Genomic DNA, 24192 nt, shown 5'->3' on the forward strand with positions numbered 1-24192 from the left:
GAACCTAGAAGGGGAAAATGACATGCTGTACTATTTAACCCGCCACTGCCCTCGCCATGGCCCAGGTAGCCCTCCATATTCTCTGAAACCAGTCGATACACCTCGCTCGTCACCACCTAGCTTTTTGGAGCCCTGCTTTCAGGTCTGTTTGCTTACAGCTTGCCTCCCTCAAGGGTAATTCCCCGTCGGTACCCTGGCAGCTTGCTGTCCACTAGCATGTCACCCCTCTGCCAGGTGACCTGTGTCTCCGGTCTGTGGCCCAGCCGACAACTGTTCCCTCAGTTCGACACGTGGGGGACGGCAGGGGAGCTGCTCAGGAATATTTGAAAAAGTAATTTTCCACATACTAAGGGCTTTTTTAACACCTTTTAAAAAAAAAGAGATTATGACCATAACTTCCATGTAGCATACTATGTCTTGCATTGACAGAATATACAATAATATTTTTTGACAAACTAAATTGTAATAGCATAATATCATAATTTCCCTTTTAACATGCCATGGTTTACTTCTTTTTCTCCATGCTATACTGACTCATTTCATTAGAACTATACATTTTCAACACCAGATTCAGCATATCACATAGCTTAAGACTTTTGTTTTTCACATGAATATTTCAACAAACTGGAATAACTTGAATAAAGAGATCACAATGACAAAAAACTACAACCATTTTAATACCTGGTGTCACAGTGTTAGTAGAACTGTGGATATAGTGAGACGTCAGAACTGTACAGAACTGTTCCAAATGATGCCATTTTACAATGTTGAAATCCGTGTATCGCCAATTAACGTTCAACTAATACCCAAACTTGAGACACACATACATCTGGTGTAACGAGCACATTAGCTGACAAATGAGGCGTGAAGAAATCCGCTCTTAAAAAATGAAAATTTAAATACCAAAAAGTATGATATAAAACAGGTGTGTTAAAAAAAAAAGACAATAAGCCAACGCGATGAATAGAGTTTGTCCCCTCTTATAAAATTGCTAAACCACAAAATATGTTTTTTGAACCCAGACAGCTGACCAATTCCAAAACTTTAAAGGCTACAATATTGTAATTAACATGTATGTCAGAGTAAAATCATGCAGCTTCATCTCGACAGAACAAATTTTAAAACACAACCCGACGCTTGATGTTAAGGTTCGTTGCAAAGTAGATTTGGGGGACTTGCTTCTTCTCATAGAAGCGAACCTTTGAGTCGGTCCAACTGTCGCCTTCAAACACCGCGGCTGACGTTTCATGAGAAGTGGTTAAATTGTTAGGTATCCACAGTGAGCCCCGCCAAGCATCCAGGGTACCAGACAATATGCGGCGACACACTGCAGTGATCCTAATGTTTGCTGTTAGGCCCTTTTTATGTTTGTTGCATAATGAAGTATCCACCTGTTCAGTGTTGCCAGCAATCACAGGAAAAGGAAAAGGAAAAAAAAAAGAAAATGAACGGAAGTGGCCAAGACGTTATTTAGACTCCACATCATTTGCGCCTGCTCAGGAGCTTGTTGATGGTTTTGTGTTTGAATGAATGTTGTGGTGGTATCAGAGCCCTGGTGAGATTAACTAGTGAAGCTCTTTGAAACAGTGCAGTAGCAAACTTTCATTTGTGACGTTTCCATTGGGGAGACATTGAGTCCAGCTGCTAAAACTCCTCAGTTACACAAAGGAGGCACCGTACCACACGAATCACGGGACATATCAACAGGCCAAACAATGAAACCCAAAGACTTTGCAGCGTTTACACAAAGAAGCATTGAAATAGTTTTTCCACCCTGTAAAAACTGGTACTACATTACAAATACATGGTCAAAAAGCACATACAGTGGGGCAGCTTTTTTTCCTTATTCCTTCCAGAAAATCTGCTTGGCACTATTGTCATGAAAATTATCTTGAAGAAGTTAGCTTTTTATTTTATTTATTTTTTTGGAACAAAGCACCAAAATTCAAATATTGGAAATAGAAATATTGGGCTGCCGTTGATATCAAATGACCGTAATGAAAAACTAAATGGGGTCAGCGGTCTATTGGTAGGATCGCCAAAATGTCAAAAAGGCTCCTGATAATTAGGATTAGGGTACAGTTTTGCGGACTAGAGGGAGTTGCAGATTATCCAGGTTTATTTTAGATTAGCTACCATGAACATTTGGCGGCCACACTTGTGAGGCAATTGCTACAGAAACTCTTTTACACTAGAAGTAAGTAGTAACACATTGTTTATTCAAAAGGCTATGCATGTTAACAAAAAATGATATGACTGAACAAAGGTAAAACAGTTCCCTCTTTCTGTGAAGCTATCAATGAACAACAAATGTACTCACTCCGCGCCAGTTCTAAAGCTCACAGACTTTAGATGTAGCAAAAAAACATGAGGAAATCAAATGGATAGTTTCTGAATAACTCCATGATTAAATAAAAGCAACGATATGTGGTGACATTCTGCAGCTTACACTGGATACTTCTTATTCTTCTTCTTTAGGTATACAGTTAATCATGACCAATCAATAGCCTTCTCAGAATGCAAATGCACAAACTTGCATAGATAAAGTGATATTAAATAGAGCAACTCCATCAGTGACTTTAGACTTTTCTCATGCCACTTACAGACAATAGCTGCTGGTTATTAGGTCTGACTACCAACAGAAGAAAACATAACAGACACTATATCTAACATATGCAAGTTTGCCATTTGGGCGGGTATTTGTCAAGCCTCTAAGAAAAGGAGATATGGCATGAGTTAGGTTTCAGATTATTTGTGAAGAAGCAGCTCTCCTGCTCAAAAAGGCTTGGAAGTACAGGCCGGAGGTCACATGAAACACCAGTTTAGGGCATTTGTTTTTCTTAAAGTTTGGTGATTAACAGTTTAGCACATAGATGACATCATAGAATCATCTGAATATAAAGGGATTTACTGACAACATGCTTTCCCTGGGATTATTTTACTTGACCTCTTCTTAATGCACAGGGGGAATTGCCTGATGTTGGCTATTCTCAATATAAGGCTTTTCATATCCATTTGGTTAATCCACCACTTGGGGGAGTGAGACTTACAGAAGTGACATCTTTTGCTGTATTAAAATGTTTCCACAACATGTGGAGACAAAGATACCTTTAGACTATAAATTCATGTTGAATCTAAGGGGGAGCACCACTCAATTTGGAAAATCTCTGGACTTCTTTCGTAAACAATGATTCTCTAAACAACGATTCTCTCCTGTCTTTGAAGAGAAAAAGGTGTGACAAAGAAAGTGAATTTGGAGAAATGGAAAAACTAGTCTTCATATCCACCGATTATTAGGGTTTTTTAGGTTTGAGTGGCAATCCCCTTCTTAATAAGTGTACCTTACACTCAAAACACAACACGGACACTACTCTGAGCACAGTTCTAGTGAAAGCAACAGATTAGAAAACATTGACATCATCAAGAGGACGTGCTATACATTGAGCTGTGAGACAACAAGCCTCCCGTCTCCACCTCACTTGTGTGCAAGTCGAGTGAACACCCCGACATTCGCGGTGTGACTCTGTTGCTACGGGCTGACTCTGTAGAGCTACATAGTGCGGTGGCGAGGGAAAAGAAGCTTCTGTTGCCTACGACGAACAAACTAAAACGGACAAAACGGAGCGATAGAGTAAAATGTTCTTTCTGAAGCGGCTCCTGCATTATATTGTCCATACAGGAAGAAGAGCCTTTCTTATCTAGGACTCTTGGCGCTTTTCCTTTTTGTGGTAACCACGGTCACCCGCAACCACGGACCCCTCGGAGCAGGCCCGGACTGCCTCCGCGTCCCCCAAGCGGCCCCAAGCGACGCGGCCGGGCCCTCGCGCAAGTCCGACCTCCTGTGACCCAGCCCCTCTGCTCGGGTGCAGGTGCAGCATTGCTTTTCTACCATGCCTCTCTCTCATGCAGAGCGACGGATGCCGAAGCAGGGGCACAGCGGGGCGGGAGGCCAGGGGGTTGTTGCGGGATCAGCCCTCCCCACCCCCTTGAAGAATAAAAAATAAAATAAAGCACTCAAAGCTGGTGGCAGAAGAAGAACGTGAAAAGGTGTGAAAAGGATAACGAAACATGGCCCATCTATGAAGCGGCTCTTCGTTGCAGCTTTGATGGCGACCTTAGGTCGGCAATGGGTCGTCGTCCCCTTTGCTGCACTTGCACTTGCAGCAGAGGACGATGGGCGTGGCCAGAAGGAGGAAGGGGGAGGCCACCAGCAAGAGCAGGCCGAAGCCGGCAAAGATCCCCACAACCTGCAGAAAAGCATCGGGACAAATCAGTACGTAAATGCAACACTGAAACATACAGTAGCATGTGCATGTAGGATTCGGGTACACTTGATCAGCATCATCTTGCTAGAACACAAATCATTTGAAATGCTAAAGCTTTTGCCTTGAAGCCCGCCAATGAAATGCAATACTGTGACTTGGCCAACAGATGGCGCTCAATACCCTCGTAAAAATGTTTTCAGCACATTTTTCTTTTCAATCCACAATTCAAGGTGTTTTTAACAATCAGCAGGATATACATTACGTTTTGTACTTTGATTCTACACACTCATACTACACACCCTTGTAATTGAATAAACAGTAATGGACAAAGCCTCTTGTTCTACTGCTTTAGAGCATTTTGAACAGCTTAAAAGGAACTGGAGAGAAAATGTTGTGGTGCACGGTGAAAAGGGAGTTTTCCCTTCCTGGACTTGATAGGAGGACGAGATGGGCGTTTTAAATAATGGGGAAATTCTCTTGCTTACAGCCATGTTCATGAAGATGTAAGAGATGTTTACAGGTTTTTAGGTACTTTATATTGTGTGTTTACTTGCTGTTTGCTATTGATATTTGTGGTGGATGCTGTTACACAGTGTTTCTAAGGATCTTCCACATATTGTGACCTAATTGTTAAGCCTTTACTGGTTATCTGTCCCAGCATCAACACTTTGGAATGCTGCATTGCACAATCTGGGAAGTGGACACACAGTGCTTTGCACAAATATTAACACAATAACAAATCATGTAAGAATGCAAACATTATCTTGGGTTTTCTTTTTTTTTTTACCGTTAGGAGCACGGCAAGGTAGTAGATTGACCACATGGGGGAGCCAGACACCGTTGAGTCAAAGTAATGATACGTAACATGCAGTCACATGCCACAGTGACTTATAATAGCTCCATGTTTTTCCTCCCATCATCAGAGAAGGAAGACGCCTTTTTTCGGGTTATCTTTTTGCAAGCAGGTTCCTGCCAGTTCTATAAGAACACACCAACTATGCTTCTGACCCTCGGTAAACAGGTTGTGCTGCAGATTCGGAGCACAACGGGCTCGGATTGAGAGCCTCACATGATGTTTGCATGTTCAAGACATGTTGTTTTTAAGAGATATGTCTGCCTTGGAATGTTTGGTATTCAGAAGGGAGGCTTTTCAGATGTTAAGAAGACGAAGAGTGAAAGGAGGAGGGCAGGAGAGAGAAAAATACACACACACACACACACACACACAGAGCAGTAAAGCTATAGTTGACTACCAGCTGAACTGTAATTATATGATTCAGTCTGCCCCACTGGGCAACAGATGCCAGTGTGTTTGCTAATGTTGACAAAATAACAAGTATGTTGGACAGGGGACGGACCGCCCCATGAATAGGTTATTGGGTTTGGGAGAGATAATACATTTGGAAAATGGAAAAATCGGAGTCGGCTAATGTCAAAGACTTCAAACACGTGTCAGATTTAATCCTGATCATGTGTAATCCACCGTTCGCCATGTGGGAAACTATATGTCCTACCAAATCCTCTGTGTGTAATTTGTCATTTAATACGGTAACCTATTGCTACAGAAGGGATTCTTTGCTTATGGAAAGCTTTTTTCTTTTAAGTGAAAGGTGTACATAATCGGCTTAGTTGAAAACAGCAGGACGGTGACCACGAGGCACTTTGAACACTGCATGCGGATCAAGCTCTCCCTTTCCTGTTGTGCTGCAAGGATATTCCTAGTGCATCACTGAATGCCAGTGTGTCAGCCAGAGAGAGAGAGAGAGAGAGAGAGAGAGAGGCAGAACCAGGAAGCACGTTTATGGCCACATGCCGCAGAGTTCTTTAAGGGAGGGAGCCCCGAGTGAGTGAGTGAGAAAGAGGGGAGGAAGATGGGTTTTTCACCTGTGTTCTGTGCCAGATAACAGACGCCCTGGAGTGGCCCAGTTTGTTCCGACAGGGCCCTTTGTCATAGTGGATCAGGAGGAAGTCGTCCTGTCACACACACACACACACACACACACACACACACACGCACGCACACACAGTTCAGTTAAAGAATGATGATTAACGGTCTGAAACACACACAGGAAATTGGTTTTAAATATCTGTTTTTCGTCCAGTTGCCTGTGCTCACTCAATTATGATTGCATAACACAATATGGCTGATAGGTCACGCCTGTCCAAGTTTTTATAAAAAACAAAAAACATCTCATTTACTTCTCTACGGGTTCCTGATAATAAAAGCAATTTCTGGCACATGGACACCAATGATGTCATTCACATTGTGCACACTCAAGCACTGCAACATTAACACATTGCGATTTGTGCTATTGCATTGAACATCAAGAAATAAGGAAATGATAAAGAACCAACTCACATCCAGGGACTCCAGACAGTACCAGCAGAAGGCGTGTTTGCAGTTCTTGCACATCATCTGTGCGCAGCCCTCGTCCCTCTCGATGTAGACTTTACATTTAGGACAGCGCTTGATGGGCGCTTCATCCTCCTCGTTCTTATAGAAGGAGCTAGGAAGAAACGAGGCACGGGTGACTTTCTATACTCCAAAACAAATCCCAAATTACAAAAAGCACTGCAGATAGGATTGGTTTAATGCAGCGATTAGTCTTTACAATCTTTTGCGTGACATGATTCTGTGAAACCACGGGCATCTTTTGTTTAGGAGTCCGCCACTTTGAGCAGCATTGAACGGCCTCCACACACTCGTATTCTTCCCTCCGATCGGTGGCAGCGTGTCTCTATCTATTCCTCCTGGGTCAGTGCCAGATGCCAGAAGTCCGGAGGCGAGCAGGTGCAGCTCGCATTCTGCGGGCTATTCTAGGACGACTAACAAGGCTATTAATTACCGGTTACTGAAAGGAAAGTCATACTGCAAACAAGACTCAGAATGCAGCTTTTAAAAACAGCCTTTAGGTGAACAGGTGTAGTTCAAGCGCAGAGGCTCCTTAAAGCTAAGAGTAGACCTGTTAATCCTCTCTCCCTCCACCGTGGCCTCTGAGCTTGGCCCTGAACCTGTGCAGATAGAGGAAAGCTGTGAGGAGCTAATGACATTTCCAGAGTAAGAGGATATCACTAAGAAAAAAAGCTAGCCGCAAATGTCTCCAGGCAGCCCTCTTCTAAGCCGACAGGTAGATCCCGTATCCCTTAAAAAGGAGCAATAAGCTCACCCCAGACGGCTTTGCAGCAGTTTAGTTTCAGCCTATTGTTCAATGTCTGCCTATTCATTGGTGCTAGAGCCCTGGCTGATGCTCAATGGAGCAGTTGCTGCAAAACAGCCAGCCAGGAAAGCTGTCAGTCTACATTAAGGAATAAAGTGGAAATGAATTGTGCCGTATATTAAGAGCACTGGTTCAGTCCTGCAGTCAGGGGAGCTGAACAGGATGTGTGGATTTGGAGCAGGTAAACATCATTTTGAGGGATTACATCTGCAGAGACTTTGTAGCCATGTCACCACACGGCAAAACGAGACGATGTGCTATTTACTCATTTATTAAGGTTTGAAGGTAGTAAGAACATTGAGACAAACCAGAACTGGAATGGATGTCGTTGGTGTGTGACACTTTTAAACATAACGGGCAGTACCTGTTTTCTCCTGGCAGGAAGGAGGCGATGGGCAGGTTGTTCTCCTGGCAGGCCTGTCCGGGGTGCCAGTTGGATTTGCAGGCCGAGCAGAACTCGAGGGCACATACGGCGCACTGGACCAGCTGGGGCAGCGCAGGAGAATCCACCTCCTTTAGTTGGCACACGGCCTGGCAGGTCGAGGAAGGGCACCACGTCCGGCACGGGTCCAGCAGCACCTCTGGTGGGACAGAACAAAGTACCAGCGTCACGGACAGAAGCCGTCCTAAAAGGGCCACAGTCACTAAGAAATGGTTCTATCTGCTTATGTACACACACCTTCGTGATCTTAATAATCTACCTGCTTATGTTGGAAAATTGCTTTATACAAACTTGACTTGGCTGGCTGCATCCATGATGGACTTTAACAAACTCTTTTGTATACGTGTGAAAGAGATGTGCGTTTGCGCTTCTCCCGTTTTAATTTCGTGGTGTGATGCTCTTGTCGCCTCTCCCTCCTCCCCCTTCCTTCTCTGCCAGGGACTCCCGAGCACAAATTCCTCATGCACTCGTGGCCCAGTCGGTGAAATATGGAATGGTTACAGCAACGGTTCTGCCTGACTGGACTGGGACATTGATGAGACGGCTGACTGCTCTTATCCAGGCAGGCAGCATCACCAACTATTTCTAAAGGTTTGTGTTCATTCACAGGACCCCTGCTCCGTGTCCATGCATTTATTTTGCAGGGAGAGATCCGCTTGTGCATGTGTGGAGAACCTGCAGAGCGACAATCATCAAATAGTGATAGCTCGGCTTGGTTACTGCTTTCTCTCCGGTAGAGAGAATACTACTTATATTACTGATTAGTGTGTCTTCGTTGACAGCATGGAGCAACGTGGACGGAATATCTTTCCAGCAGGGACATGGAAGCCTTTTCCCATTTGGGTTTAAAATGTAACTCTACAAACAGTGTGAACGGGAGGCGTTGCATACATAAATAAAACGGATATCTTGCTATGCAAACAGAGCTGAACCAATACAATTAGAATCTGTCCCTTTTGTGGATCTTTGAGGGAAGCAAAAGTGACCTTTTAATGAGAATGTCAGGGTCAGAAAACTAAAGTAGAAATCAGACTAAAGGCCTGAGAACTCAAGCCTGTATGAGAACTTGTGGTTTTTGAACCATCATTTTTGCTGTCAGATGGGAAAATTGAGAATCACTTCTAAAGCTGCGGCCTGCTGATCAGTGCTAAAATTGGCAAAACTGGAAGTCTACTGAGAAAACAAGCGTCGATAGATCTTTTCTTTTCCCACAGAAACCCTGTCGCATAATTCCACAGCAAAAAAGGGGAGAAAAAGATTGATTCCAGAGAGAGGGAGCAGCGGTTCGGCCTCACTCACATGACGGGATTGTCGCCAGCCCTTTTATGTGTCACAATCAAAGTCAGTATCCTCGGAGAAGCACAGAGTCCACGTGAGTGTGCAATTGAAAGTCATTGCCTACGCACCACCCACTGAGACACGCTGGACACGGCACCGACGGGCTGCTCTCTCATTGACTCACCCCTTTCAAACTGAAGCTTCTTGTATTTCTGCATGACCTCCGTGGCCACCATGGACTCAATCTACAGGGAGAGAGGAGACCAGAATTGGGGAAGTGAATCAGCGAGTCATCGCGCATATTTATAGAACGAAGCAATCATAGAGTCAGTATGCAAACGTGATTTCCAGAACAATGTAATAATCACATTTCTATCAAATCAGAACTTACTACTTGCTTACAATTTTTTTTTTTTATTAAATTTTTTTTTAAAGTCAGATGGAAAAGGAGGATAAAGATGCCAGAAGGTATGTCGGCTCCTCTCAAGGTCAAACGCCAACATTTATCAGGCAATGAAATGATCATTCACGCTTTGTCAAGGAGCAGCATACGGCATTCTTTGCCTGAGTGGCAGGAGGAGCCGGGCTTCCATTAAGGGCCGGTGACACTGATTGATTAGCAGCATAAGGCTGTGGCGCGCTGTGCCTGTGGGCCCCCGAGACCCGGTGAGAGAGCCGGAGAGTGCATCCACCGCCTCTCAGATCGACCTCAGCTCATCATTACGATGGAATGAGGACAATGGCAGGTGGAGGATTGAGCAGGTGTGCGTGTTATAAATACCACACGGCGTCAACCTGCACGTGACGTTATGTGCGGGAGGGAGAGGAGCTACTACTAAACACGTGCTACATTCGTACATAATGTCACGCAAAATGATGTACATTGCTGGGTGAAAATGAAAAGCGACTTGGAAGTGATAAAATGGCATGAGTATATTGCTGCAGCGATGACGTCCAGTCTATTGGAGAATTATCATCAGTCATCACCCAGAGAGCAGGTTAAACTAAAGGTTACCAATACCTCATTTTCCTGCAAGTGTCCTCTTTTGGGACAGGCAGAGTCAGGACAGCTGATCGCGGTTTCAAGGCCTTCTTTAATCAGGAGTTCCACATACTGCTTCAGGCACTGAGGGAAAAAACAGACAAACAGGAATTAAGCACTGGACATGTTCAATGTCCAATCTGATTGACTAAGGACCCCCCCCCCCAAAAAAAGACTGTGCGCTCATGATTGTGATCTCTGTCTGTCGCCTCATGGAAAAGGCTAACTAAGGGAAATGGAGCACTCAAGAGCTAAAGAGCAAGGTATTTCCCTCAGGAGTTGGTGGAACAGAGCGTTCACAGGAGTGAATATCACAACATTGCAACATGTCAAGAAACAACACGGTGTGAATGCTTAAGTTGGTTGCTGTGTGTCTGCGATGTATCAAGGTAATCAAATTATATTAAATAACTGTAGCTTTTCAAACTTTTGAAGCATTGAACTATTAGCTTTTAATGATCCTTTTTGAAACAAAAATGTCACTTCAGTATTCAGTAACTATTTTCACATCAAGGGTTTTTTGTTTTGTATTATTTTAATCACGTTAGGAATTTCAGTATCACATATCACGAAAAAAAGCAGCTCATGCGAGACGAAGGCAGTCTTTGTAGTTATATTGTTGCTGACATCGGTGGAACAAACTGTGCTTAATAAACTTTGAAAAAGATGGCCACCGCCCAGACTCTGTTCTGGGAAGTGTTTTCTATTTGTAGTGGACATTCTCAGACAATATTTACTCATTTATGGAGTGGATTGGTTAAGCTCTGACAGGTGGTGGGTGTTACTATTGCTCTGCAGCGGCCTTTTCATACAGCATCACTGTTTCTCTCTATGGCTTATTACGATTACTCCTGAAAATACTTGCAAAACATACATTTTGCCACTTCTGCTTTTTAAAGAATATTGAGCTCATTCCTCAGTTAAAAAAAAGTCAAATCTAAGACATTGCATAACCCACTTACGTCATCATTCTGCTTAAAAATATCGTAAGGGAACTGCTCACCAGTGTACAGAAGACACATTGGCAATGTGTGATTGTGGTCATCTGCTCCAATGGGAACTCTCCAAGGCACAGCTTACATGAGACCAGGGGGTCCACGGCCAGCTCCCAGGTGGGACGGTACCGCGCCGTGGTCATCTTCACCGCCTCACAGCTGAAAAAAAAATGGTGGGGGGGGGGAAGAGACAGAGCGCCACGGTTAATGAAGCCAAATGCATCCTGGGATTTAGTGAACAAAGTGGTTGGTTGGTTAATTCTCGAAATTCTGGCGACGACAAAGAAAATCTTTAAAGTGCAAACTCACGTGGCTCAGTTTTGTCTGCGTCGGTCTAGATAATGAATCCACAGTCCAAGCTGTGCTTTATTTCTTGTGACACGACGAGCATGACGGCAGGAGCATAGGCTAAAAATCCATGGCGAGTTGTGTTCTGTGTGGGTGCACACACACACACACACACACCGGGTATTTGCAGAGTGGCACCAGCTCTGCGTCGCACATTGCTCTGGCAAAGAAAAAAAACCTCAAACTTGTGGAGCTATCAACCATCTCAGCTACTTGTGAAATTTTCACTTGGATGAAATAACACCTTTTTTTTCCCTTCCCCGTGCGTCATCCCGTCTCTTTTGTGATAGTCGGAGAGGGTTATTTTAGGACGTCTCGTCTCACTCTCCTTCCCTCTGCAGCTGAGAGCGAAGAGCACCCACTCGGCTGCTTACAGGAAGTGGTACCGAGCACACAACGTCAACACAGTCCGCCCCAGCCCCCCCCCCCCCTCCACGCTGCTTAGCAACCGGCCGAGGGAGGATTTTGGGAGACGGGAAGGGGGCAACAGACCGGAGGGAGAGGAGCGTGGCATTGGAGCGGTGACAGGGAGGGATCGGCTTACTTTCCCTGGCCCCGGCGCGCTCGGCTGTTCACAGGCGAGATACGGAGAGGTTGTTTTTATTTGTGTTCACCCTGAGAGGCGGAGTGGAGAGAACAAAAAGAGAGACAGTGTGTTCTGGTGCGGCAGACACACGACATCTGCTTCATACTGCCCTGAACGACACATTTAGCCTTTCAAAGAGGAGTAAATAGCCGATCACTCTCTCGAGCGGCGGGAATTTCCACGCACAGATGCCTCGGCTGCACCCTTTGGTGCGAGGTGGTGTAACAACGGCACACGTCTCCATCTCGTTTCTCCGAGCATTCATGTCAATGCCCTTTTTTAAAGTAGGCCATTAGTAGGATGGTAACTAGGTAAGTTAATTCTCCTTTTGATGCCTCCTGGCGAGAGAAACGTGGAGAACGTGGTACCGATGGACGGAGGCTGGGGCAGGTAACGCCTCCCGCCACAGGTGGTGTTTGACACGAAGACAGAGACAAAGCTGCAGCAAGTCCATTTCTCAGCGGCTCCCACCGTGCACCCCCCCCTCTCCAGTAGGTGATTCACTCAGAGGGAAAACGTGTGCCGTTCGATGAGATCTGTTCCCTCAAATTCCTCCTCCTTCGCATCCTTTCATAGCGTCGAGCAGGTGGACGGAGGAGAGAGTACAACAAGTGGGAAAGAAATTCAATGCGGCTCATGTCTGACTCATTTAAATCGACTGGCATTCTTCCATCTATTCAGCAACCATCATGTCGAGCAGAAAGCACAGGGTGGCGAGGAAGCTCTGTCGTGAAAAAGGTGCTGGTCTCGTACACAAAAGCATAAATGGCAATTTGTTTTCACAAAGGAAGCCGGGGACTTAAAAACATGGCCCCCTGGGGAGTGTGGAGCACGGTATCCCGTGGAAGAGGTAACTCAAGCAATGAAACAGTGACATGAAGCGCGAGTGAAGGGATACAAGTGAAAGGTCACAGACGCAACAGCCAATCGAATGTCATCATGAGTCAAAGCTTTTTTTATCAACACGGACACGAAAAGGAGACGCAGGACGAATACCAAAAGGGAGGGCTTAGAAACCTCATCAACACCTCAGATATAGAGCCGAGGACTTGCCCACAACAGCTGTTCCATGAGGACTGAAATGAGTGTTTCTTTATATGTCTCCATGTGGGAGTTGAGAGCGCAACGAAAGGGAAGATGAGTTTTCATGAGAAAAGGTGGTGCAGTGCCATCCCTGTGCTGCATTATTAACAAGTTGTTCCATTATCGCTCAGAAACACACACACACAAACACATTATATTCCGAAGCAATGGCACAACGTGTGCAGCCCTCTCTCGTGTGGAAATGTAGCCCTCCAGGATACTATGCTCCTGAAACTGGTACGATCAGAGAACGTCAGAGAGAGAGGGAGTCAAGAGTCAAACATCCACCCTGAGCCGTGGTCACCACGTCTGAAGGGGCTCCACTCTCCGCTGCTGCAGCTATAGCAGCACTTATGCAGTAATGGCTCCATCACCAAGAGACAAAGGGGTGCGCGCACACACACACACACACACACACACACCAACTCACTTGCATAACTGGGCACAAATGGTCATGAAGGAGAACTTCTCTGGAGAGGCAAAAGAGAGGTTTGTTATGGATCATGCATGAGAGGTCAAACTGCCACGAGCCGTTCTAAAACTGTTCAAACACTTCTCGTCAACACGAGTAGTGATGGCTAGAGTGCAGATAATGCATTTTTTAATCATTGAAAATGTAAGACTTTTTTCCACACCGTTCTAAATCAAAGGCTACCACTTGAAAACGTCCGAAGAAGTCAGGTTCCAGTCGCTAAAACGTTGAAAAAATCTAGTTTTCCAGACAGATTGATATTCCTTTCTAACTAGGAAGCATTTTTTAACATCCTAACCAGTAGTGTTTTGCCGTTGCCATAGACAGAGACACCAGATGAAGCCTCACGCTGCAGAGCCACGCGGGCTTCATTCAAGAGGAACTAAACTCAACTAAGTGCTCTCGATGCGCCGGTGTGTTCGCTCTACATTGCAATGCTCCTGCAGAGCAGGGAGATCAGTGAGAAGAAGAAAAAAAATGGAGGAATATAAGGGGCTAACAATATTTCAGCACTCCATTTTCGCCTGATCTGTAATTATATAATGTCCCAATGCATTGCGTAAGCCTCTATTTATATACCTCACCTATGGCTGGTGTGGAGTAAAGCTGCTAACAGCTGTCACGTTTCTCTCACCCATTCTTTGCCACTGGCAGACGATCGGTCCATCGGCACGCACACAAAGCCGCCAAACGCCGCGCTGCCGACCAATCAGACGCGCCAAAGAGGAGACCGAGGACCGGGCTGGAGAAGAAGGCAGAGCCGCCTCTGGAAAGAGGCCTGAGATTATGCGGATGATCTTAAATCTGGTGACTAGCCAAAACGGTAGACGGTTTGATCGCGTCCTCGTTTGCTGCAGCGGAATAATTGCAGTGAAAAGATGGCACACGAGACCCGCTGATTCCACCGATCTCTGTTTCCGACGGGCTTCATGAGTGACAGCTAATCTAATCTCAAGTTTAGACTCCTGTCAACATGTCTGTCTGGCACACAGCCGCAATCTTGCTCCCTGGATATGCAGCTGTGACATCATTCAGCACAATATATATATATAGTATATAGTATAAGTATAGGAGTGAGCTCAGAATCTGGAACAGGCACTTAGGGATCCTGCCGTCTGCTTCTCCCCTCCCTGTTCGTTCCTGACATTACTCCCTGCTCTCAATGGCCAAGTAGAAGGTCCTTTAACTCTCACTTATGTCACTGCTGCAGGGAAAGGGAGGAACACCAAGTGAAGAGCAAGAGAAAGACAGAGATAGAGAGAGAGCGAGAGAGAGAGAGAGAGAATGGACAGCAGCAATGTGTCACTTTTGTCCATTTTCCCAGAATCCCTGGTCCCTGGTTTACCGCCTGCGGTCACTTCTCGTCACCTGGATGTGGAAGCTGTCCCAAAGAGAGCAGATGGACAGAAGCGTACCGCAGACTGACGCAAATGATCCCATTCCCTCAGTAGGAGTGGGGGGGAAATAAGGAATCATCGCCTGCCACGTGACGAAGAAGAGAAAATAACAGATTTTCCTCTATGAGAAAATAGATGTCTGTGATAATGACATTACTACACTACAGGTTCAGCTCCCACCCAATAATAACATTTAAAAAAACAATCAGAATCAGCTTATTTAAACTGCTTTCCGGATGACAAGAATAAGTTCAAACGTTAAAGTTTATTGTCTTTGAGTCAAATTTGAAGCAAAACATTACAGTGCTTTACTGGGTCATAAATGTGATCCTTTTATTCTTTTCATTGTGTCAGTGAGTATTATTATGTTCACCCAGTATTAACATGATTGCATAGCGTCTGCGTTGCATTCCTGGTGACAACATGAAAGCATGTTTGGTAAATACACAATAGGACCGACGTGGAGTACAAATTACACCCACGTTAGACAGCAACTTAATCACACCACTGTTATCCTTAAATCCTCTACATCGTGCAGGAAGCACTGCAGTAAAACTTTGAGTAAGGCCCTGCTGATGCGCCTCCTCACTAGGAGACAAACACAAAAAGGACTGCCATCATGCCACCTTGCCAAGGGTAACTATAGAAAGAGGTCAATGAGTGGAAACCGATCTGTGGGAATGTACATCCCATACAGTAATAAGTAAGTCCATTGATGGAATCAATCAAGTCAAAGTAATTAATTCAATGAATCACCTACCGATAAATATACAAACACAAAACCACATAGTGCATGTCCTTCGGAAATGTAACTGCTGCACCATCAACATAAAATGAATGTGAGACATGGAAAAATCGCATTGCTAAATGACGACAGTGTCTATTTCTAGCATGAGTTCAGGCAGAATGTGGGTCACGGTGTATGTGGGACCATACAACACGAAGCCATGGCCCACGTACGCCGTCCACCAACCCACACCCACAACCCCGCAGCACACGCTGAAGGGCCGTGCATTTGGAGACGACTCGATGACAGAATGTGAAAGGTGACAGGGGGGCTGCATTTGGGGACGGTCTCCGTCTGTCCTTGAAATGGAGGGGGGGGGGGGTGGTAAGAGACTAGCCTGGAGTGGTGAAAGGCCTCGTTTTCTCTCATGCCCCGAGGAGTTACACAGTGGACTCAATGTATTTGGGTTTTGCCAGTGGGCGTGGAGAAGCTCTCTGTGTGTGTGTGTGTTTGTGTGTTTGTCGAGGTCCGTTTCGCAGTGTGGGACAGACAGGTGCTGATAGTGTTCCTGCATGTAGAACAAAAAAACCTCTCTGATGCCTACTTGGTCTCCTGCCATTTCTGTGCTGCACTGGGAGCTGACTGTCCCCTCTCTAGGCAGCGTATACGGTTACTGCAGCGGCAGTGATTGCTCTGCAGCTGGTTTGTATTTTCTTAAAGCTGGGCTTGCTGATTGCGAGGACGTCAGTAAACAGCCCGGAGAAGAGCTAAATCAACTTCTTTTTTCATTTCCTCAGTCATGCCAAATGTGTTTCTTGTGATCCAGCGCACCAGGCGTCATCTTTTGCACATCTGTTGCTTAACAGGATTAAAGATGATCATATCGGACTTACTACGCCGTATAACAGAGGGAGATGTGAACATGCATGGTGTGTCCTCGAGGACCAGTTTACGCTCTTGATGGCACATCCAAATTCCAGGAAATGGCAAATCTGCAGTGAATTTGCAGGTTGAACAGGTTTAAAAGTCGTAGTGACTCCGACTGACTCAACAGGCAGAGTAAACCGAGACCGCTCCAACGCGTTTAGCACTATAAAGTCAGACGAGATAAAAGGTCTCTCGGCGTTAATGCCGCTGAGCGGTGGAAACTGGAAAGATGAAAGAGAAGTATCGAAGACAAAAAACAGAAGTTGGGACATAAAATCAAAAAGGAGAAGGAAACATCGAAGAGATGATGCAAAATCGAGTGAAATGAGGCAAAAAAAGGAAAAGAGCCAGCGAACGCAAGCCACGTGATGTTAACTTCTAATAAACACCAATGTTTTCTTCTCTTCTTTTCCACAGCTCCGGATGAGGCCTCAGCACCCGGAGGAGGCCGCTGCCGCTCCGATTACACGAGAAAGATGGCCGACTCGGTGACGGAGCAAGACACTGGTGACTGAGGCGAGAGGCGTCTTTTTCCGACAAAGTCTTATTGTTCAGGGCTTCGTGCGCCGAAACGAGGGGTGACAACATACAGTTGAGTCAGAGTCTAGCAAAGAATATACAAAACAAGAAAAAGACACAAGAACGGCCCGACACACCACCTGCAGGCTAAGTGAAGGCGACAGGCATCGAGGCTTTTCCTATTATTGGGTTCACGTGCACACTATAACCAGATTGAAGAGAACCGTCCCATTAAGCACACAAACTATTTATCTCCACAAGTTACACATAGTGTATTAGTAGATGCAAAATCTCTGGAACACGCGCACAAGCCATTCATTTTCCAACACCATGAGACGGCAATAAAGCATTGTTTGGCTTTAACTGCTCTCGTTGTGCGTCATCGTGGGAAATATATTCAGTTTCTCATTGGAAGAAGTTTACTGCAAGCGGCATTCCCTCGCTGCTTCCATCCCAAACACAATCAAACTGCCAAACCCAGACGTTTTCCAAAACTCTAAACTTTTTGTCAGAACGGATGATAAATGAGACATTTCGCTGATTTTGAACTAATGCAATCTCTACTTTCAGTTAATTAGCAACACATTAATTAAAATGCGGTCAAGCTTGAGAAATTCTCATCTGAATTTGAATGATTGAACGGGATTGAAATGTTTTGAATCAAAGTATTGCTTCGGCAGCAGACTTCTTTTACATGACATGAGGGGGTGGAACATCCACCGCCTGATGCCATGTCTCCACTTTTTATGTTCATCAGCTTTACCACATACGATACGCACGAATGGGGAGAATTCAACTACTTTACCCATAGGCGGGATCAAAGGAAATGTAAGAACGTTGCGTGCAGTTGTTACCTCACTTTAAAAGCGATTGCATAGCACTGGTGGAGAGACACTTACGTGATGCAATCTTACACCCGACAGTTTTTTGTCGCTCCACTGGAAGGTGACGGCGACGTATGAGCAGCGAGCCGGGGCCGTCCACTCCGCTGGACAATAGAGTGTTCATGGTCCCGCCAGGCGAGAGCCGCTCCAACAGAGAGGCCCTCAGAGTGCTGACCCCAGGGCTCGGTCACGCTCTCACCGGGCGGCGGGGAAAACAATTCACAAGCAATTTGAGTAAATGGCCGAGTTTGGGGTCAGCTGCAGACACAACAAATGCTCAACAATGTGCCTCGTGCCCTCGTCACAGGACCTCGGGTTCCTTCGGTCTCCGTGGAGACTCCCGACACGCCGTCTTCCAAAGAGGGTTCTCTAAAGTCGTGTGTGTTTATATATATATATATATATATATAGAAATAAATATTGCCACAGCAGCACATTGTGGCTCTCGCTTTATTGTTCTGCCCTCCGCCCACATCTCTGCTGTTTGGTGAGCTGCTGCCTTGTAGAACAAACCCCGTCCCCGAGCCCCGTGGCAGGAGAATGGGACGCAGGAAGCCAAAAAAAACTGTCAAAGGAAATGCGCTGGCGTCCTGTTGTTGGGCCCGTCGTAGCTATGTGCGAAAGGGTGTCGACCCACTAAAAGTGCGGAGAGGAAACCCTCCGAAGAGAGAGATCTCGCCCCGTTTCGTCATTCCACATCAACGGGCTGTAGAAAAGTCAACATCCATCTCATCATCTTTTCAGATTCATTTGATTACTTGATTGATACGTCGTGTACAATTCCCTGGTTGCTTGGCCTTCTTAGAGAATCCACACCCCAGTTATAGACAACAGGAGTTAACACTGGTCAGCTTTTAGTTTGAAAATGTAAAACCGCCATTTTCAGTCACCTAATATTATTATTATATGTCAGCTTAATAATGAACATGTGTTTCACGTGCTCTGCAGTGTAATCGTCTGCAGGGAGATTCCCAGATTTCCTCTTGGTTTCTTGTTGACATTCATCTGGTTCTTTGTCACAGGTTTAGTCAAAACTTTTCACCACACAGTCGAGAACAGATGCCCGTGTGCACAAGTGTAAACACACCAGCGATTTTTGCCACGTGCAGTGTGCTGAATGTAACAGCGACGTTAAAATATCGCGACAAATCTAAAAAATGCATTCACTTTCGGGGGCCAGTAGGGCTTTTCACCATGTTATATTCTTTTAAACTCTGAGCAAGTATAGGCCAAGAATGGGCAGCCAATGGCAACCTGTATCGGCAAGCCTTGGCCATCACATACAATAATCTCCATTCATACAGTGCAGTCTGGTGCTCACTTTCATTTTTGGGACATAAGGCCGAGGGACCACAGGGATGACGCGGGCCGTGACACTGCACGCCAAAAACTCAAAGAGCGAACGGTGATGAAGGCAAAGTGAGCCGTGGGTTTACAACTGGAGTTTTAGTGCATGATGACACATCACACAAGGGTTCACCGTGTTACCAGCAGGGAACCCCCTTTTTCACCTACAGTCGTCCCGAGAGCGATCTTTAATGCTGTAGCTCCTCGCACCACCCGGCGAGGGGACCAGCTCCCCTGCGCTCAGGATGCCGCGTGGGGAAAATCCACGCAGCTGTAACCAGATCCTCGTCGTCTCGGACTGCCTTATTTATAAAAGACAGAGTTTGTTTGGCTGCTTGCTAAGCAGAAGTTGCTCAACACACACATGACAAAGTGGCAGATAGAGCAGTATTTGATCTCATGTTAAACCCCCACTTGCCGTTACCGTAACAACCGGCGTTGGCACAAAAAAAATCAACCAGGATGGAAGTCTCAATGATTACAACTCGTTTTGTTAATGGAGGATTCTTGATATAAGGCATCTCGGGTATCGGTACCGTGTTCCAAGCATCGGTCAGTACTTCTCATCCTCACCACGCGCCAGGTTCCACCAGCTTTTGGCTCAGAAAAGGAGCGCCTCCCAGATCCCCGGCCTGACTCCTGACTCATCTTCTTCGACTCCAGTTGGAGATTTCCACAGAATAACTTTCAGCAGCTGACGGTGTTCATGACGGTGTTTATTCTGCTGCTCTTTATGTGTAGGCGGGAGCGTCAGCGATAGAGACAGACACAGTGAGAACAGAGGGTCGGCGCATTCCCAGTTGAGCCGGAGAGAGAGTTTTACCCCGGTGATGAAGTTGAAGCATCATTTGTTATCGGTCTATTGCACATTGAGGCTACTGTGGGTGGAAAAACTGCTCACTCCAACAGCAGATTCCTTCCTTAAATAAGTCTCATTACATAGAACCCCTTGCAGTGTGAATGTGTGGGACGGATGCCAAAATGGGAACTGAAAATGTAGGCATTATAGCCGTACCGGAAATCGCGCGCCGTAACGATATGTGGCATCATGTGTTTTCGGGCCGTTTTCTGCAGGAGTCCGTAAAATCTGCCACCAAATAAAATGTATACAGAGTTGCATTGGCATCTGTTTGTAATCTGTGTGCCGTGGCCCTCATTAGGCCGCCGGGTGGATGGTGCTTGAGACTATGAATCATTCAAAGTATGTGTTTACTCAATCGGTGGAAAATAAAATGAAAAAAAAATTCCCCAAGGCCTGAGGAAAGTGAACATTTAATCATGAGCACAAAAGAGGGCCAAACTGGATTGTCGCGATGACGCTCACTCCCTTCGCTCTTTGTCTAAAATGACACTCTCGCATGCTGCAATTTACACAATCCTGAAATCCTAAATCTTGGAGAATCTGTGGAGCGCTTATTGCATAACAGCGTCTCTCTTTACCAACCCTCGCAGTCCTGATAAAGCGGAGCCAACGAGAGCAGTTCAAGGAGCACGGGGGGGGGCCTTACCGGCTAGATTGCGGGCCGCAACGCAGCGCTGCAGCAGCGGAGCGGTTCAGCAGCTGTTCAAACCATCAAATGATCTCATTGGTCGACTGAGTGTCTGCCACGTACTCCGGCCTCCCCTCAACCGCACTCGCACACACACGGGTTTACCTGGGAAGCGACCCCGCCCTCGAAGACTGAAAAAAACCCTGCTGAAACAGCGTTTGTACATGTCGCACAACCCTTGGCAGGCGTGCTGCACAACGACAGACCCCCCCCCCCCAGGAGTCAGATTACGCCAAGATGTCAGATATTAAAAGGGAGCGGTTCAACAAAGCCTGCAGTCAATGTCCTGCATGACGGAGACAGATTGGTGTCTTTGGGAATGGACCGGTTCAAATTCCGCATTGCGCCGGCCTCCTCACTTCGGAGAAACCCGGTCCGAGAACGAGGCGCTGACGCCGATCCGAGTCGTGATTACTGGTTGAGTGCGTTTAAACCAAACTCGGGTGGGGGGGGGTGTCGCATTTCTAGGTCAACCGTGTCTCAGCTTGACTCGTCTCCTGACCATTGGGGTGCAGGTGTGCAATATGTACAGGAAAGTTAGAGCTCCTGTAGGCCGGAAAAACCCTCAAAAAGGCCGTTTTCTCCAGACACACCGGTGGGATCGCGACAGGATGCGAAATGAGATACCCCGGATCAAGCTCCGGAATGTATTCCCAGACTTGCGTTGTGTTTCCAATAGGGGCCTTATCATCACAACAACGTAATCAGCGGGCATGCTCGTTGGTATCCACTGTACTTCTTCACATCGCAGTGGCGTGTTTCAGTGCGCGGCGACGCCAAGGTCAGGCAGCCCCCATGAAAGGACTCGAGCTAGACACGAGGCGCGCTTTGTGAGGCTTTCACAGCGCAGCAGAATACCGTCCCGTCCCCTCCTAGTCGGGGTAAAGTGCACTTCCCATGCCCCGAGAAACGTACAGTATATATCTGTATATATATATATAGATATATACGCGTTTCTACATATACGTTCATGCGCGTGTGTATTTTTGACCGGTACTCCCTCTGTACAGGAATAGTACACAGAGTTCAGGGCATCATTACTTCATTCCCTCTCGCTCTTAAGTAAACTCATCTCCGATAAACTCATCCGCCCCCCCCCCCCCCCCAGAGAGCGGAGCACGGTCACATGTGTTACTGCTTCGTTACGAGGCCGCCGTCCTCTTGTTTTGAACAAATCTGCAGCAGCAGCAGCACAGCAGTGGCTTGATGGGGCGAGAGTAAAATAAATAATAAAAAGCACATCACTGACATCGCCGGCATGCCACTCCAATTCCTGGAGGATCGTACAACATTCCCTAAATGTGTGAGGGAATGAAAGTTATTCTAAGTGGCTCCTGTGATATGGCTAGAAGTATGAAATAAAAGAGGGATCACGATGACAGGTATCTCAAAAGCCAAGGTTTTGAACTTTTTTTTCTCCAAATATTGACATGTGGAAGGATGGACTTTACAGGATGGAGGTGATAATGTAGCGTTCTTAACTGAAAATGATAGTGAAAATACAAACATGTCAGCTTGCTTAGAGGGGGGAAAGGGAAAGAGAGGAGAACCCTGTGTACATGTAGGACACACACACACACACACAGGAAACAACTGCACGGAGGAGAGCTCCGTTTAGTAGCCTGGTCCTAATCGCCTATAATCTGACTGTAGCCCAAGGAGAGGACCCGCTTCTTTTTAAAAAAATGGAAAAAGCAGAACACTGTGTGACCTTTTCAAAGTTGGAGTCGGAGCCATCCGTTCTGAGAATGTTGTGCGTGGAGTTCAGAAGCAACACTGTGCAGCTTTTGTGCAACTGTGGCACCATGTCTGACTGTGGGAAACAACGATTACACAAACTCTCTTCATTGTGGGAAACAATCACAGCCAGTAGTGGCAAACACACACACACACACACACACACACACACACTTCCTGTCATTCTGAAGCAGCTACCTGCAGCCAGTGTCATGTCATCTAATCACTCCCTGTTTACGGTCATTACGGTTTGCACAATAATATTGTTATTAATAATAATAATAATAGCTGGTTTGTCTCCGAGTCAAAATGCAGGTGTAGAAAAAATGGCAAAAATGGGGAAAAAATAAATGAATGCGGCAGCAGAATAAATGTGACAGAGCGCCCCCCCCCCCCCCCCGTGATGAGGTTAACAGCGAGAGCCTTACCTGGCTTTGTGGGATAACGTCGTCTGGATGGTGAAACCTCGGGAATAGTCAAAATAATAATACAATTTAAAAAAAAATAACGTTGGGGAGATGATCTTCTGAATTGGAATCAGCGAGGAAGCGACCGAGCAGTCAGGCGGAGGAAGAGGAGGAGGAGGACGTCGTCTCCGTGGGGGTGATGCTCCTGTTCATTACGTGTCCCTCCATCGTCGGCGTGGAAACATTTGACCCGCTACCGTCGCCCACAGCGCGCGCGAGACCAGGGGCACGCGCCGCCGCTCTCCGAAAGCGGGGTTATTTTGCACACCGCAGGAGGAGGGGGGGGGCGGCGGTTCGGGAGATGTCGATTAGCGGATGAGTGCGCCAACGTCCGCTGTCCGCTGCCGTTACACGAGTTGCTGCGTAACGCAAAAGGTGGGTTGTGGTGGTGGTGGGGGTGGTGGGGGGTGGGTGGGGGCTATCTCATTGCAAAAAAAAAAAAGAGAAGAAAGAAATCCGGGGGGCGGCGTGTTTACCTCTCCGGCGCTCGCGCTCGCTCAGGGATCAGCTGCTCCGTGCTGGAGGGACGCCATTTGTTCGCGAGAGGTTTCCCGTCTGCTGCAGCTTTAACGCCGTCCGCCTTTTCATTAACGAGGGCGCCTCCTGCTGGAGGGATACCGCAGGTGTCTTTTTTTATTATTATTTTTTATTTCAGGGGGTTTCCCTCTGGTGGTACAAAGCCACACAGCAATTTCAGTTTGCACACTTTACTTACAGGGTCAGATATTATTCCGGACGTCAAGAACCTGGAAATAAAATACATCCCTGATGCAATACAGGTGATTGGATTTCACTATTTTTTGTGGGATTTTTTAAATTCTCAACTCATTGGTATCCACTATATTTGATTTTTTGTTAAACTGCTCTTTAAAATCAGCTGATGAAACAGTGAAGGTCATAAATGGAAA

At 46.2% G+C, this 24192-nt stretch overlaps 1 protein-coding gene across 2 annotated transcripts; it reads right to left on the bottom strand.

The window, feature by feature from the left end:
* Positions 1-653: 653 nt before the first annotated feature.
* Positions 654-23668, bottom strand: rnf144aa (ring finger protein 144aa). Of its 2 annotated transcripts, none has more exons than XM_037486066.2 (8): positions 23246-23668; positions 11249-11399; positions 10225-10329; positions 9388-9448; positions 7848-8064; positions 6625-6772; positions 6150-6239; positions 654-4247 (listed from the first exon to the last, which is right to left on the bottom strand). In XM_037486066.2, exons 2-8 carry the CDS (start codon positions 11381-11383, stop codon positions 4116-4118), a joined length of 888 nt encoding a protein of 295 aa, XP_037341963.1. In that variant the 5' UTR covers positions 11384-11399; positions 23246-23668; the 3' UTR covers positions 654-4115. The 2 variants fall into 2 exon arrangements, with proteins under 2 accessions (XP_037341963.1, XP_037341965.1); XM_037486068.2 differs by lacking the exon at positions 23246-23668 and adding an exon at positions 11550-11801.
* Positions 23669-24192: the final 524 nt, after the last annotated feature.

Source organism: Pungitius pungitius, chromosome 14 (genome assembly GCF_949316345.1).
Source record: "Pungitius pungitius chromosome 14, fPunPun2.1, whole genome shotgun sequence".
Classification (NCBI taxonomy): domain Eukaryota; kingdom Metazoa; phylum Chordata; class Actinopteri; order Perciformes; family Gasterosteidae; genus Pungitius; species Pungitius pungitius.

Bases quoted from the DNA above. Each gene is read 5' to 3' on its own strand.
- rnf144aa (XM_037486066.2), bottom strand. From the start codon at position 11,383: ATGACCACGGCGCGGTACCGTCCCACCTGGGAGCTGGCCGTGGACCCC. The intron at 8,065-9,387 runs GTGAGTCAATGA...CTGTCCCACCAG, and splicing joins GAAGCTTCAGTTTGAAAGGG to AGGTGCTGCTGGACCCGTGC. The intron at 6,773-7,847 runs GTACTGCCCGTT...GTTTCTTCCTAG, and splicing joins TTCCTGCCAGGAGAAAACAG to CTCCTTCTATAAGAACGAGG.